The sequence below is a fragment of the Mobula hypostoma genome, chromosome 1, assembly GCF_963921235.1.
Source record: "Mobula hypostoma chromosome 1, sMobHyp1.1, whole genome shotgun sequence".
Classification (NCBI taxonomy): Eukaryota; Metazoa; Chordata; class Chondrichthyes; order Myliobatiformes; family Myliobatidae; genus Mobula; species Mobula hypostoma.
This window is the reverse complement of record NC_086097.1, coordinates 102,453,976-102,469,042: the sequence shown is the minus strand read 5'-3', so window position 1 is coordinate 102,469,042 and position 15,067 is coordinate 102,453,976. Positions and strand designations below refer to the sequence as shown.

The window sequence follows — 15,067 nt, the reverse complement described above, 5'->3', positions numbered from 1 at the left end:
TTTGGAGGTACAGTAGATTCCAGTTAATTGGGCCATTGGTTAAATGGGGCACCTGTTTATTTGGGACAACTTTTAAAGAAAACTAATTAAGAAAATAGCTGGGAACTCTTTTGTTTATTTGGGACACCGTGCCACTTAATTGGAATAGGATACTGTTGCCAAACAGTTTCTAACTAGCATCAGTCATGTACACTTTGTGCGGCTGTTAGATATTATATCGTGCTTAAGTGAACAGTTTTTAAACAGGGTCAGTTTTATGTACTTGTGTTATGTTATCCATTTGGGCAGATGGACACCGATTCAAAAAGCAGAGAATTTTGATAACTTTGTTTTCCATTTTGACTTTAAAAAAATTTCAAATCCTGCCAAGATGCCATGCAAAGATTTGACACTAGCCGAAACAATTCTCCTATTGGACCAAATTGAAAGCCATCTGCCTAACACCCCTCATTATCAACTGATATGATTATGAGGTCACGCAGTCCCCTTTTATTGTCATTTAGTAATGCATGCATTAAGAAATGATAAAATGCTTTTCCAGAATGATATCACGAAAACACATGACAAACCGACTTAAAACCGACTTGATAGGTATCTGAGTAGCCAGGGCATCAAAGGTTATGGTGAGAAGGCGGGGCAGTGGGACTAAATAGGATAAAATGGATCAGCTCATGATAAAATGGCGGAGCAGACTCGATGGGCCGAATGGTCTACTTCTGCTCCTTTGTCTTATGGTCTTATGGTCTAAAAACTAACAAAAACCACATAATTATAACGTATAGTTACAATAGTGCAAAGCAATACCATAATTTGATAAGAACAGACCATGGCACCGTAAAAGTCTCAAAGTCTCTCGGAAGTCCCATCATCTCATGCAGACAGTAAACCTCCAGCGCCACCAAATTGCTGATGCAGCATTCCGGAAGCATCCGACCACAGTCCGACTCCGAGTCCATCCGAAAACTCCGAGCTCCCGACCACCTCTTTGACACCGAGCACCGAGCACCATCTCTGCCGAGCGTTTCGATCCCAGCCCCGGCAACAGGAGATACGCAAAGCCGAGGATTTGGGGTCTTCATCTCCGGAGATTCTCGATCGCACAGCAGCAGCGGCAGCGAAGCAGGTATTTCAGAAGTTACTCCAGAAGTTCCTCTGCGCTTCTCACGGCTGTCTCCATCAAATCCAGATTGTGCACGGCACCCCTAGTTACACATATCGATATCATTCGGAATGGCCGTGCGCGCTGCATTGCGCCGCCATCTTCTCCTCCCTCCAATACTGGAATACCGAAATCTACTGCCAGATAAACTGTGAGAAGAATGGGCATTTTGCCACTGCCAACAGGAAATATCCCAAAAACAAAAGTGTGAAGGTAAGGATCCAGATGTTGGAGGACCTCAGTCAATGGCTTTCCATCGTAACTGGACGAGGTGTGCATGTCAATGGACCAACATTAAAAAGCAAGTCAGATGAGCTATCTAAGAAGCTGGTCATGAAGGTTTTAAAGCAAAGATGGTTGTTTGTCTGAATGGAAGTGTTGGCTCCACATTAAATTCAAGAAAGCGCACGATGAGAACAATAGTATTGATGCTGTAAGAGCATCAACATGGAAATCTACAAAACTCTCCATCTTGCTTCAAAGTTGTGCAAATGATTATCTAGAAAAACAATGAAACAGGCCTTTTTTTATCGGGCCAAGCTGAACAGTTCCCTTGGCTATAAGCATGTAACACTATCAGCTTCAAAGAAAGCAATGGATCACATAATAGGTCGATTATCTTCACTAGGTGTCTGTGCTGATTTTGTTTATCTGCACTCAATCAAAAGAACATGGCAGCATGCACTGGATGAATTATCTGTTGATAAAATTTTGGAACTCATACAGTTTTGTAGTACTGTAGTAGTATTGCTAGTGTTCTAATATTTCTGTATTTTATTTAAATTCGTAATTTGTTACTCAGTTAAACGTTAATTTGTCTTTTTCATACCTTTTTAAATATTACCATGAAACTTCCGCTAATTGGGGCAGCCGCTTAATTGGGCCAAAATGTACTGGTTCTGATGTGTCTCAATTAACCAGAATCTACTGTATGAATGAAAAATCATAGAATTGTGGACTATGGGGATCTGGCACAGCAGAGAAAAGGTTGGGTGGATCTGCCATAAACGTATTGAATGGCAAGGAGGTCCTGAGGTGCGAAATGGCCTACTGAGGTGCCTATGGAGTACATGCTGGGGTATACTGCTGTTGCTACTGACGGTCTACAGCATCTCTTGGATACCCAGTTCTGAGCTGCTGGATCTCTGAGTCTGACCTTAGATGTTCATTCTCATATTGGCTCACTCACTAGCTACGTTGTCCTTCAGAATTTAGCCAGCTGATTTTGTCGTGGTTTCTCCTTTCTCACAAACGACAAGGAGACGCAGAAAACCCTTCAAGGCGTTTTAAACTTTAATTTGCAAATCAAAGCTGAGACAATCAGAAAGCTAGTAGCTGACTGCCTGTCGAGGCTTGCACACAGCATTTTTTATAGCAATTTTCCTTTCTTAGCCACGTCATCATATCCAATCGGCCTGTGATTACATATCATCAATATATCCGCTCTCGACTTTCCACTATTGTTTTATTCCCCAACTTAATTATGTCCTAGTTTACATTTTAGACCATATGTCTTCTCATCCCTAACCACAGTTATTTCTTAATTAATCTTGCATCGACATACTACCGCATATTTCATCATCTTACCTGCCACCGTTATCTTTCTACTTGGTTTCATTCTAGTTCTCTTCATGAATTAATAGCAAACAGGTCAAAAGTCATGGCTACATAGTGAGTACCTTCTAATGAGCTAACAGTGGTTACATAGAGAATATTGTAGAGAATACAATGTGTGCATTTGAGTAAATACTGTAACACATTTGAGTAAATACTGTAATACATAGAAAATGTGTGCATTCGCATTTTCCAATAGTATCAAGCCACTCTTTGTGACGAACACTGTAGGATCCCCATCCAGAGTACATTTTTATCCACTGAGACAACCATTGTTTCTTCCAAGTATTTTTCATCAACTGGGCACAGTTTGGAGGTGGTGATCAGGATAGTCCTTAACCATATTTTAACTTGGTGCTCTGTGACCTAATGGACTATGGAGATAATGTTCAGAGCTGACTAGAAAACCTCAGACTCCTTTCGGCATTACTGAAATGCACCTGAAAGGTAGGAATCACATTTTAAAATTCCTGATGAAGAGTCTCAGCCTGGAATGTCAACTCCTCATTCCTCTCCATAGATGCTGCCTGAACTGCTGAGTTCCTCCAGCGTTTTGTGTGTTGCTCTGGATTTCCAGCATCAGCAGAATCTCTTCTGTTTAAAATTTCTGATTATGTAATTTGCAGATGAAACTTTGGTATGAGTTGTTGATCCCACCTCTCCCGAAAGTTCCGGGAGTCTCCTGCATATTAATCGTGGCTCCCTGATGCCCACAAATTATATACAATATCACGGAAATCAATTTTTTTGACAGCGAGTGAGAGAAAGCAAGAGAGAGCACAAGAGCGACCACGAGAGAGAGAGAGCAAGAGCGCGCCATGGCAGTGTTCCAAAAAAATATATAAAACGTACTTCACCCCAGACTACCCTAAAGTGTACCCCTGCCTAATAGGAGTCAAAATAATGACAGTGTTGCTTCCTGCACTGTTTGCAACAGTGACTTTTCTATTGCCCACGGTGGGTTAAGATTGTAAAAGACATGTTGAGGTGAGTTTAACAGGTGTCATTCGTTTATTAGCATAGCTAACGTTATTTAAACTAGCCGGCTAGCAGCTAAGGAGCTACTCTACCCGCAAATTGATGGTGCGACCTCCCTGAAATGAGTTTTTGCAGGGTGGGATGTCTGTGTTGAGGCAGAGAGAGGATGGTGACAGTAGTGACAATATTAGTTCTGAACATTCACAGCTATGGGAACAGGTAATGTATTAGGAAGATTATCAAATGGGGCTGTACCAGTTGAGTAAAGAATAAAAATACGGCAATCACACTCTTGGATGTGGACTGCACGCCTCAAACATCCAAGGAAACTTGAAAAATACATTTGCTGGCAAATTTCTGTTCTACAGATTTCAATCACATTCTGCTGCTGGGATGCAGGGAGTGTCAAACGTATTGAGGACGCAGAATTCCTACATTGCATTCAGAAATTTTTAAGCTGGTACGCCGCAGGCCCAAGGAATGGTGGGGGTGAGGAGATAATTCTAATATTTAGTTTCAGGGAAAGGGGCTGGGCGGGTGAGAGGAGGATCCATACCCGCCTTTAATCCCAAAGCGCACTTCTGCCGAGCCCCGGACGCTATAGGCTGCTCCAGATGACGCGAACAGCTTGGCAGAAACAGGATTGCCGCAGGTGGAAGGCCGCCCCTTCAAGCGGTGCTTCACAGACGGTTCCCCGGTGGGAGGGCAGGCCTTGCCGCTGTGGGTGGGGCTGCTGTCAGCAGCGTGGTCCAGTCTCTCCTCAACCTGGGCGAGGACGCCAAGCCGGTCGTTAGGGATGTTCGCCCTGTTCAGCGCGCTGATCGCAGCCGGCCTCCTGCTGGCCTGCCTCACCGGCTACATGCTGGAAAACTACACGGTGCAGCTGCGGCCGCGCGGTGGAACCGGCCAACACTCGCGAGGAGAGCAGCCTCCGTACCCGGCTGGGGGCATGGACAACATCTTCTGGTTCCTGCAGGTAGGCCCTTCGGCGACGGTACAGGCCTCCAGCTCGACTGTGCAGCATTGGGGCGAACGCGAATTAACCTGCCCAACACTGTAAAGTAATAACGCTTCCTCCTGCGCTGGTTTTCTGGATCCAGATCAAAACTTCACCTGCTCCGTGCCCTGTATTTTGTATTTCATTTATGAGCTATCTTTTAAACAATTCTGTAAAGTCCTAACCGGCGATGTAGTTGAAATTATGTGCGATTACTTTCCGCCCCATAACAAGTCTTTTAATATCTTAATAATTGGAATTTGGCTTGTTTATATATGTTTTTTTTCTTGTGCTTAAGCGTGACGTATTTTGCATGTGAACCGGAACAGTGGGTGAGATAGTTTCCTACAGCAACTAAAACCTTCAGTGTTAAATTAGAATCACACGCACATGTGAGTGTCGGGATGTTTTGTGGCGGTGGCTGGAGTTGTGTTGTATTCTGAATGAAGTAGAGGTTAGAGTCGGGTTTCGAGAGTGTAGAATATTAAAACTTGAAGGTATTATAGTCGCAATGTTCATGGTTGAGTTAACTGAGACCTGTTTTTCTGCTCAGGTGTCTGACATCCACATCAGTAAGTTTGTCGATTCCCAAAGAGCCCCTGACTTTCAGAAATTTTGCACGGAGACTATTGATGTAATTAAGCCAGAAATCGTTTTCGTCACAGGTAGGTCATGATACTAATAATTTGGTTATTGGTCTATCTGTAGTTAATTAGATATTTAACTGCAGCATCCAATGTGATTAACAGAACGCATTCTTAGTTATAAAGCTGAATTATCATTTATATTGCTTATTTTGACAATTTTGTTTCTTAAAGGTGGACAGTATTTTTTTCCTTTTCATGAAAGGCAGTAATGTTTGGGAAAAAGAAGATTATTGAAGGGCAAACACTGAATTGAGTGGTTTTTTGAATCAATATCTTGGAGATCCCCTTTCCCCACGTGGGAAACCAACAGTTTTTCTAGCCAGGGCAGAAATGGCCTTTTCCTAATTTAAATATTTAATAGAATAGTGTGAATGCATTGACATTGGTTTTTGGATTGCACCACTATTGCAAGTTTAAATGATAAGTTTCATTATTTATAACTGTGCGATATTAACATCAGAACTGCAGCAAGAATGCACAGAGTGTAGAGGCATTGTAAATCCACCTGGTTGTCAAAGTGACGTTGGTGCTGACTTTGGAACAGTGAAGTTGGAAGACCATGATTGTTAACCTCTAATTTGCTCATCCTCTTATTTTATCCCTTTAAGCTTAAATTCATGAAATTACTACTTCATTACATCATTGGCATTAAGGTTCTCCTGTAGAAGCTAATACTATTTTTGGATTGAAAATTCCATCTGATTTCTTGTAATCCCATTTCTAATACCCCATTTCTAATAGTCCAGCATTGTGAATAATTGGATGAATCAAGTTTCAATGAAAAAATGACACTAATTAGCACCCCTTTTAAATTGCATAAGCCCCATGATGAGATCACTGAACTCAAACCCAAAAGATGGTGGATGATCTACATCTGAACTCCAATTACCTGCATTTCTCAATGTGCCTAAATGTTTTTAACGTACAAAAATTCAACAGTCTCATTCTCAAATGTTAATTGGTGCCCAGTATTCATCAGTATTTGGGAAGAGTTCCAGATTTCTGTTTAGTGTTTGTGTCAATAAGTGCTTTCTGATTTCACTTTGGTGTGGCTTAGCTCTAGCACTATGCTCCTTTCTGCTTCCCCCCGCCACCATCACCACCACCCCAATTCCTTCATTGAAGGAAATAGCTTTTCTATGTCTGTACAGTTACATTGATTTATATTTAAGATAAATTCTCAATTACATGAATTCAATGGAACACAGCTTAAATTTAAGAAACCTGTCATTTTTAGCTTAAATCCTAAAGTCCTTCCTGTGAATCAGCATTGGAGTGATGAACATAACTTTCTAAGGTGTTTCCCATTGTCCTATGGTTAATTATACTCTTTCCAGTTTAGAGACAGCCAGTGAAGGAAGCAGCATACAGATCCTGGCTTGTGTTGGTATGTGCAAGTACAACATCAAGTGCCTTTTGTTAACTTTGTGAGGAGAAAGTGCTATGCTGACTATCAGTCATACTATTCGGGTAAAAAAGGCATCTGCTGAGATTTGCAGTCACATTTTGATTTTTGCTGTACATTAGCATTCCACTTGTGTGCTATGTCCATTTCAAACCAATATACCACAAACCTGAGTAATAACAGCAGAGTGCAGCTAGATTAACTTGTTCTTCCAAAAATCTACTCTTCTGTGGGAAATCACTTTTACATCAGTTTATGTGAATTGAGAGGAATTAGGTAAAATATTTTAATGAACATTTAGTTTTAATGAACATAACTTTGTTTTCTCAGTAACAAATCGTGGAGGCATTAGTAATGATTTTTCAAGAATCACTAGATTCTGGAAAGGTTCCAGAAGACTGGAAAATTACAAATGTCACTCCACTCTCCAAGAAGTGAGAGAGGCAGGAAGAAAAGGAAATTATAGGTCAGTTAGACTGACCTCAGTGGTTGGGAAGATGTTGGAGTCGATTGTTAAAGATGTGGTTTTGGAGTACTTGGGGTCACATGATAAAATAGGCTGTAGTCAGCATGATTTTCTCAAGGGAAAATTTTGCCTGACAAATCTGTTGGAATTCTTTGAAGAAATAACAATTAGGATAGACAAAGGAGAATCGATTGAGGTTGTGTATTTGGATTTTCAGAAGACCTTTGACAAGGTGTCACACGTGAGCCTGCTTAACAAGCTATGAGCTCATGGTATTACAGGAACAATTCGAGCATGGATAAAGCAATGTCAAAGAGCAGGAATAAAGGGAGCATTTTCCGTCTAGCTGTTGGTGACTAGTGGTATTCCACAGGGGTCTGTGTTGAAACTGATTCTTTTTACATTATATGTCAATGAGTTGGATGATGGAATTGATGGCTTTGATGCAATTTGCAGATGATATAAAGATAGTTGGAGGGGCAGGTAGTTTTGAGGAAGTAGAGAGGCTACAGAAGGACTTGCAGATTAGTGGAACGAGCAAAGAAATGGCGGATGGAATACAGTGTCAAGAAATGTATGTTTATGCACTTTGGTAGAAGTAATGAAAGGGTTGACCATCTTCTAAATAGAGAGAAAATGCAAAAAACTAGAGTACAAAGGGACTTGGCAGTTCTTGTGCAGGATTCCGTAAAGATTAATTTGCAGGATGAGTCTGTGGTGAGGAAGGCAAATGTGATGTTAGCATTCATTTCAAGAGACTAGAATATAAAAGCGAGGGTGTAATATTGAGACTTTATAAAGCACTGGTGAGGCCTCACTTGGAGTATTGCAAGCAGTTTTGGGCCCCTTGGAAAGGATGTGCTGAAATTGGAGAGGGTTCAAAGGAGGTTCATTAAAATGTTTCCATGATTGAATAGCTTTTCATATGAAGAGCATTTGATGCCTTTGGGCCTGTATTCACTGGAATTCAGAAGAATGAGGGGTGACCTCATGGAAACCGATTGAACGGTGAAAGGTCTTGATAGAGTGGATGTGGAGAGGATGTTTCCTATGGTGTGAGGGTCTAAGCCCAGAGGACATAGCCTCAGAATAGAGGGGCATCCTTTTAGAATGGAGATGAGGAGGAATTGCTTTAGCCAGAGGTGGTGAATCTGTGGAATTCTTTGCCACAGGCAGCTGTGGAGGCCAAATTTTTAATGTATATTTAAGGCAGAGGTTGGTTGCTATGGTTGTTATAGCTGGGGGTGGTAATGACGACAAGCTCCCACTACCTATTAAATGCTCCCAATGGTGTGCGTCTCAAAGAAACCTCTGACAACTAGGTCCACCTCCTGGTCTTCACGTGTGGCTTAGGTACAAAGCCTGGCAGAACTGTTTCTACTGACAGGAGGAGGGGCAAAGCCAGGTTACTGGCGCCTTAAAGCCAGTTGCTTTGAGCAGATGGGGCTTGTTAGCCATGGTTGGCAGCTCATCGAGGAGAAGGAAAACTCTGATCTCAAACCTCCACTGCCTTGCAGCTATACCCACTCATGGGCTTCGGGAGTAAACCCCAGGGAAAAATCCAGAGCTGGAATCCCTAAGGTAGTGCTGCATTGAGTTCAATGCTGACTGGAATTCCTGCAACGCTGCTGGAACAAAACTGTATCGGTCTCTGCCGTTCAGATGTGTGAAGTGAGGGAGCTTGCTACATGGGCAACAGCTTGCTCTCCGTATCATACTGCCCAGGCTTGTGGACACTTGAACAGCTTGGATGCAACATCCATGGTTGACCCTGACTGGTGGAGGCCTCACCTCACAAGGCAGAGGTTGATAGATTCTTGATTGGTCAGGGCATGAAGGGATACGGGGGGGGGGGAGGCAGGAGATTGGGGCTGAGAGGAAATACGGATCAGCTACGATGAAATGGCGGAGCCAAATTCTGCTTCTATATCAAATGGTCTTGAAAAAACAGAAAGGGAGAAGAGAGAAAGAAAAGCAAAATGAGGAAAGGAGGTTGGGAGAGAGAAAGCAAAGCTAGAAGGAAGTAATAAAACAGTAATTTAAAGAAGACACAGATCACCCATTTTCCCTGCTATTCTACAGCATTGAAGGTGACCAGCAAAGATAAAAGTGAGCAACTTATTCAAAACACTTCTAGGTTCATGCATTAAGATAAGTAAAGTTAGTAATGTCCACATTTTTTTCAGCCCTTTCGTCCTGTGCTGTGTTTGATTGTGAACCAATTTATTACAGCTGATAGCTTCCTATTTTTACTATGTTTACTTAATCATTTAAAACATACAATTTCGAGATAAGTATATAGCATTCAGACTGTGACGTAAAAATGATTTTCAATGTCTTTAGAAGGACAAAGCTTAGTATTTTGCTCTATGTTCCTGGAGAATATGGCATGCGGATTCTGATCTATTGTTGTCTCTCTAATTATTAACCAGATGCTGCTGTTTCTGAAAGCAGCAATAGACCCTTTGGCCTCTGCTCATTACTCATTAAACTTTTACTTCTGTGCCTATTTCTTGCACTAACTCCTTTATTTTCCTCATATATCAATAAGTTGTTCACTGTTTTAAATGCATTCAGCAGTAGAATCTCTGGAACCCTCTTGGTTCAGAAGTTTCTCCTCTGTTCTAAAGAGCTGACCCCCTTAAGAGGCTAACTCCTGGTTCTTGGCATTCAAAATACAAAAGAATAAGTTTACATCTGTCCTTTCAAACCCTGGGAGAGGTTCAAGTTTCAGTAGAACGTCTCTTAATCTTTGAAACTCAACAGTACAACCTACCATCTCAGGAGTCAATTTGGTGAACCATTATTGTACTCTCTCCTTTGCAAGTTGGGAGACCATATCAGTGCACAATAATCAAAGTGCATTTTCACCAGGCCTGATATAGTTGTAGTAAGGTGTTTTTGGTCTTGGATTATTTTATTAAGTTATTTTTTCAGTAATGGCTGACCTACAATTTTCATGCTGTAACTGGACACTGTAGTCCCATGAATACTCTGGCTTTTAAATCTCTCACTATTTAACAAGTACTGGAATTTTTATGTTTTGCACTGCAGGTTAGCCTTACATTTTCTGTATTATATTCCATCTGCCAAACCCTCGCCTAATCATGTAGCTTGTTTATATCCTGTGAAAACCACTCTGCACAGGTCTTTTGCACAGGTTACTCTGCCATCCTCTGCTATATCATCAGCAAACATGGATATATAACACTTAATCCCAAACTAAATCATTGACCAAGATCATGAACAGCTCAGTTTTCTGCACTAAGCTTGCAGCACCTCATTGGTTAGAACCTCTCAGCGATCTAACAATTAGATTTATTCAGCTATCTAACAAATAGATTTTTGTTTCTACTGGAACAAAACTGTATATAAAGCATTACTTGGCACCATGTTCTAGTCACTGTTAAGTAACACCAATAGGTAATTGGTCACCTTTGCACCCTTTTTGTATAGGAACAACAGTCATTTGAAAAAATAGAGAAGGGAAGCCAGCCACTTAATCTGAGTGCTAAGTTGATACCAGAAAGATAATTGAAATATAATTACTGTTAAGTAAATATAATATAGTCGAAAAGACTTTATATTAGGGATACATCTCTATCATGGCAGTAGAATGATACATAATTTTGATACAGCACACTCATCCTTAATGTTGCATCATCCACTGATCCACTGAGGTCAATGATGTCACTGTTGGTAATAATTATCATATTTTGAGGATAATCCACATGTTGTGACGTGTTAAACGTAAAGGGAACTGCTGTGGAGAAGGGGAGAGACAATGCTTCTTCATTACAAAATAATTCCTAAGTGCTCACCAAGGTAACAATAATTGGTATTTTGTACAGAATCTGTAAAGTAGTAACGTCTGAAAATATTGTTGAATAAAGTTTGACAGTAAACTACATAGAGACTGTAGGGAAAGTTACCAGAAGCTTGATCACAGATTTGAAGAATATATTTCACAGAAGGGGGGGGGGCAGAGAAACCCTCTTTCTTTTCATTTTCTTGCATTGGAGGCCATTTGGCCCATTAAGTTGTTGCTGTTCTGTCTTTCCTGTATTCCCATTTCCCTGCTTATTTCCCTTGAGCCTTTTCTCTCTTATGTCCATGAACTCTCTTAGTTCTCCTGCCACCTACCTAGACTAGAAGCAATTTACAATCATTAGGTAACCTGCACCTTTGGATGTGGGGGGGAAATAGAGCATCTGGGGGGGGGGGGGAACCCATGTGGTCATAAGGAGAACGTGCAAACCAATCACAATGAGCACCAGAGCTCAGAATTTAACCCAACTGCAGGAGCGGCCTGGGCTGGTTGGGAAGGGGGAGTCACTCTAGACTTTAACTTCTTGGAGGTTCCAAGTTGAAGTTGTGCCCTGGTAGTGGATGTCTTTGTGGAGGTTGAAGGGGATGAATTTAGCGATGGTTTGGCTGGGTGTGGTTGGGGGTTAAATGCAATATCTGTAAGTAACTTTGTAGGTGAATACACTTCAGAAGGACACTGTCAAATGATACAGAGAATGTACCCTGATACCTATGTAAGCTTGAGAATGTTTAATATCTGCTAGCACATGGCACCTCTAACAATGCAGCATTCTTTGGTGTGGTTCTGAGGGAGTTGCTCAGCTTTGTCTCTTCTGTGTCAACTTGAATCTACAATTACTGGACGTAGAAGTGGAAGTATCACTAGTAAGCCATGGCTACATTTCAGCTCTTGCTTATTGAACGTCTATCTACCTATGCCTTAAAACAGTTAAAATGTTGCATTCACCTTGCCTTCAATGGTTGAATCTTTGTTTTTATCACGTGAACCCCCAAGTTCTAGATTCATACACAAGAGAAAACATCTCCAAATCCATTGTCAAGATATCAAACATGACAACCACCTTTTTAGCCCACTGAGTCTGCACTGACCATGCAGCACCCATTTACACCATTCCTATTTTATTCTTTACATTCCTGGCAATTCCTTCCCCACCACCTTTCAACCACTCACCCACTTGATGGGGGTGATTTACAGCAGCCGAAGAATCTTTCTTCCTGCACGTATTTGGGATGTGGGATAAAGTGATAGCAGCTGGATGAAACCCATAAGTTCACCAGAAAAAAGTGTAAAATCTCAGCCAGAGGTGAGGATTAAATTGTAAAGCAGCAGGTGTAGTAGCTTTGTCACTGACCATCCTTTTACATTTCAATCATGCCTTCCAAACTTCTGTCTTACTCACTTAGCTTGTCCCCCTTATAAAACAACACACCCATTCCTGGTAATAACTAGTAAACTTTATCTTCGCTGTTTCCGTTGCATTAACATAATCTTTAAATAAGCAAGAGGAGTACTGAGCACAGGCGGCACTGTAGTGTAATGGTTAGCACAATCACTTTACAGTGCCAGTGATGACTGGGATTTGATTAACGCCACTATCGGTGAGGAATTTGTACATTCTTTTGTGACCGCAGGGGTTTTCTCCAGGTGCTTCGGTTTCCTCCCATGTTCCAAAAACATTGGGGTTAGTGAGTTGTGGGCATGCTGTGTTGGCACTGGAAGTACAGCGACACTTGCAAGCTGTTCCCAGAACAATCCTCGCTGATTTGATTTTACCCAAACAACACATTTCACTGCGTGTTTCAATATACCTGTTACAAATAAAGCTAATCTTTATCTTTATGTTCTAGATGTCGTCTCAACAATGCTCTGTATAACTGAAGCATGACCCAGGAGACTGCTGATTGGAAAATACAAATTGCTGTACTTTGGTCCTTTTGTGCATTTCCTCAGCCCCGGAATATTAGTTGTAAAGCATATGTGAGGTCAGAAAATGTTAAGTATCTCAGCACATTCGAAAAATAGGGTAGGGAAAAATACACAAAAGCAAGGAAAACTGGCAAAACGCAAATCCCTAAGGACGGTTGATACTGATGGGGGAGGTCAGGATTGGTGGTGAGAACAGAGTCTTTTTCCAAGCTGTGTTCGAGTCTGTTCTGAAAGCCTTGATTTCTCTTTCTTATTGTATTTGCTTTTCACAGGAGATCTGACAGATGCCAAAGAAAGGAACAGGATAGGATCTCGTCAATATGAGATTGAGTGGCAAACCTATCAGACTATTTTGAAGAAATCCAGAGTTTTGGAAAAGACCAAGTGGATTGATATCAAAGGAAACCATGGTATGGCAGTCTTCTGTCATCACCTACCAATTAGGTGGCAATTCAATCATAGTGCTTCAAAAGAAGAGTAACAGGTGTCCTTAAACTCTCTGGAACCCTAGAGTTTTACAAGTACCTAGACCATAACATTAAGGGGCAGAATTAGGCCATTTGGCCCATTGAGACTGCACTGCCATTTCATCATGGCTGATTCAATTTTCCTTGCTTATTAAAGTGTTAACACTTCGTAAATGAAGGAAGATAGAATGCAAGAGGCAAACAGCACACTAGTGCAATTATTACAGCTGCTATCTCACAGCACTAATAACCAGGGTTCAGTCCTAACCTCTGCTCTCTGCATACGGTTTGCATGTTCTATCTATGGCTGTTTGGGTTTCCCCGGGTGCTCTGGTTTCCTTCTACATCCCAAAGGCATGCAATTTGGCAGGTTAATCGGCCGCTGTAAATTACTCCTGGTGTGTCTGAGAGTGGGAAGTTGCTGGGATATAGGACTAGCATAGGATCGGTATAGGTAAGTTGCCACTGAGTGTGGATGAAAGATGGGCTTAACTTGAAACCTTAACTTTTCCGGGCTGGTTTATTGGACAGATTTAGTGAACTGAAGAGCTTGATTCTGTGCTATATGATTCTAATTGGTATACTGCAAACCTTAATATTAGAAGCTTACGAGTTCACAGCAGCAATATTCTCCACTGAACCGTGGGGCTGTCCTAGTTGATGTTGATGTTTCTCCCAATATTATGGTGATGCCCACCACCCTCTAGACATGAGCTCTCCTTGTGACCCTGCTGTCTGAATCACTGGATGCAAATCAGGGCTTTGTTTAGAAATTATGGGAAGCAATTAAAGCTGGCTGTGAATTCTGGCTGTATATTTTCTTTCTGCAAAGAATGTTGTGAGTCAAATAAGGATGGTATTAATCAGAAATGGAACATTGTAAGCTGCTTTCAGGATGTGGTTGGGAATTTGAACATCAGGATTTGGGAGAGTTGGAATTTTAAAATGCTTTATTTTCAAATTAAATTGCATCACACTTCATTCTCTCTAACCTGTTTCAGCCCTACAACTTCATACCTTGTCTCTCAAAATCTCTGTATTTGTCAGTTACTGTTCCTTTTGAGTACAACCCCACTCCATTTGGCAGTCATGTCTACAAGTCCCTCTTCCTCCATCAGTATCACCTCATTTAAGACGCTCATTAGAATATACCACTTCAATCAAATTTTGCTCTAGATTTTTTTTGCATTTACGTTTTGTCTTATTAATCCCTAAGAACCTATGGATGTTTTATTATATTAAAAGTGCAATATAAATGCCTACCATGATGCAGTCTTCCTCTTTCTTACCACAGATGCTTTCAATATTCCGTCACTTGAGAGTGTCAATAACTACTACAGGTATTGTGCTTAAAAACTATCTAAAATTTGGTATTTAATGAATGATGTGTTGTTTATTCATTCTTGGGCTGTGAATTATGATTAATATTGGTGGAAAAAATACATTCAGCTCTCCTTTCTTGGAAAATTAACAACTGAGTCTCACCTCAGATGTTTTCTCTCTTTGTTTTCCTTGTACCAAGTATCACCTCTAGCTAAAACCAGTAATAGGTTTGCATTTAGCTATCTATTCTGATTCC

General features: G+C 41.1%; 1 protein-coding gene across 4 annotated transcripts in view; it reads left to right on the top strand.

The window, feature by feature from the left end:
• Window positions 1-2,443: 2,443 nt before the first annotated feature.
• tmem62 (transmembrane protein 62) overlaps window positions 2,444-15,067 on the top strand; it is a 103,522-nt gene continuing 90,898 nt past the window's right edge. Inside the window, exons 1-4 of one of the 4 annotated variants that reach the window (XM_063054103.1) lie at window positions 2,446-4,727; window positions 5,302-5,413; window positions 13,294-13,431; window positions 14,783-14,828. In XM_063054103.1, the coding sequence (XP_062910173.1) occupies window positions 4,548-4,727; window positions 5,302-5,413; window positions 13,294-13,431; window positions 14,783-14,828 (476 nt within the window). In that variant the 5' untranslated portion in view covers window positions 2,446-4,547. Of the gene's footprint in view, window positions 4,728-5,301; window positions 5,414-13,293; window positions 13,432-14,782; window positions 14,829-15,067 lie in introns of those variants that run through there. The other 3 variants (XM_063054112.1, XM_063054123.1, XM_063054131.1) reach the window with 3 other exon arrangements.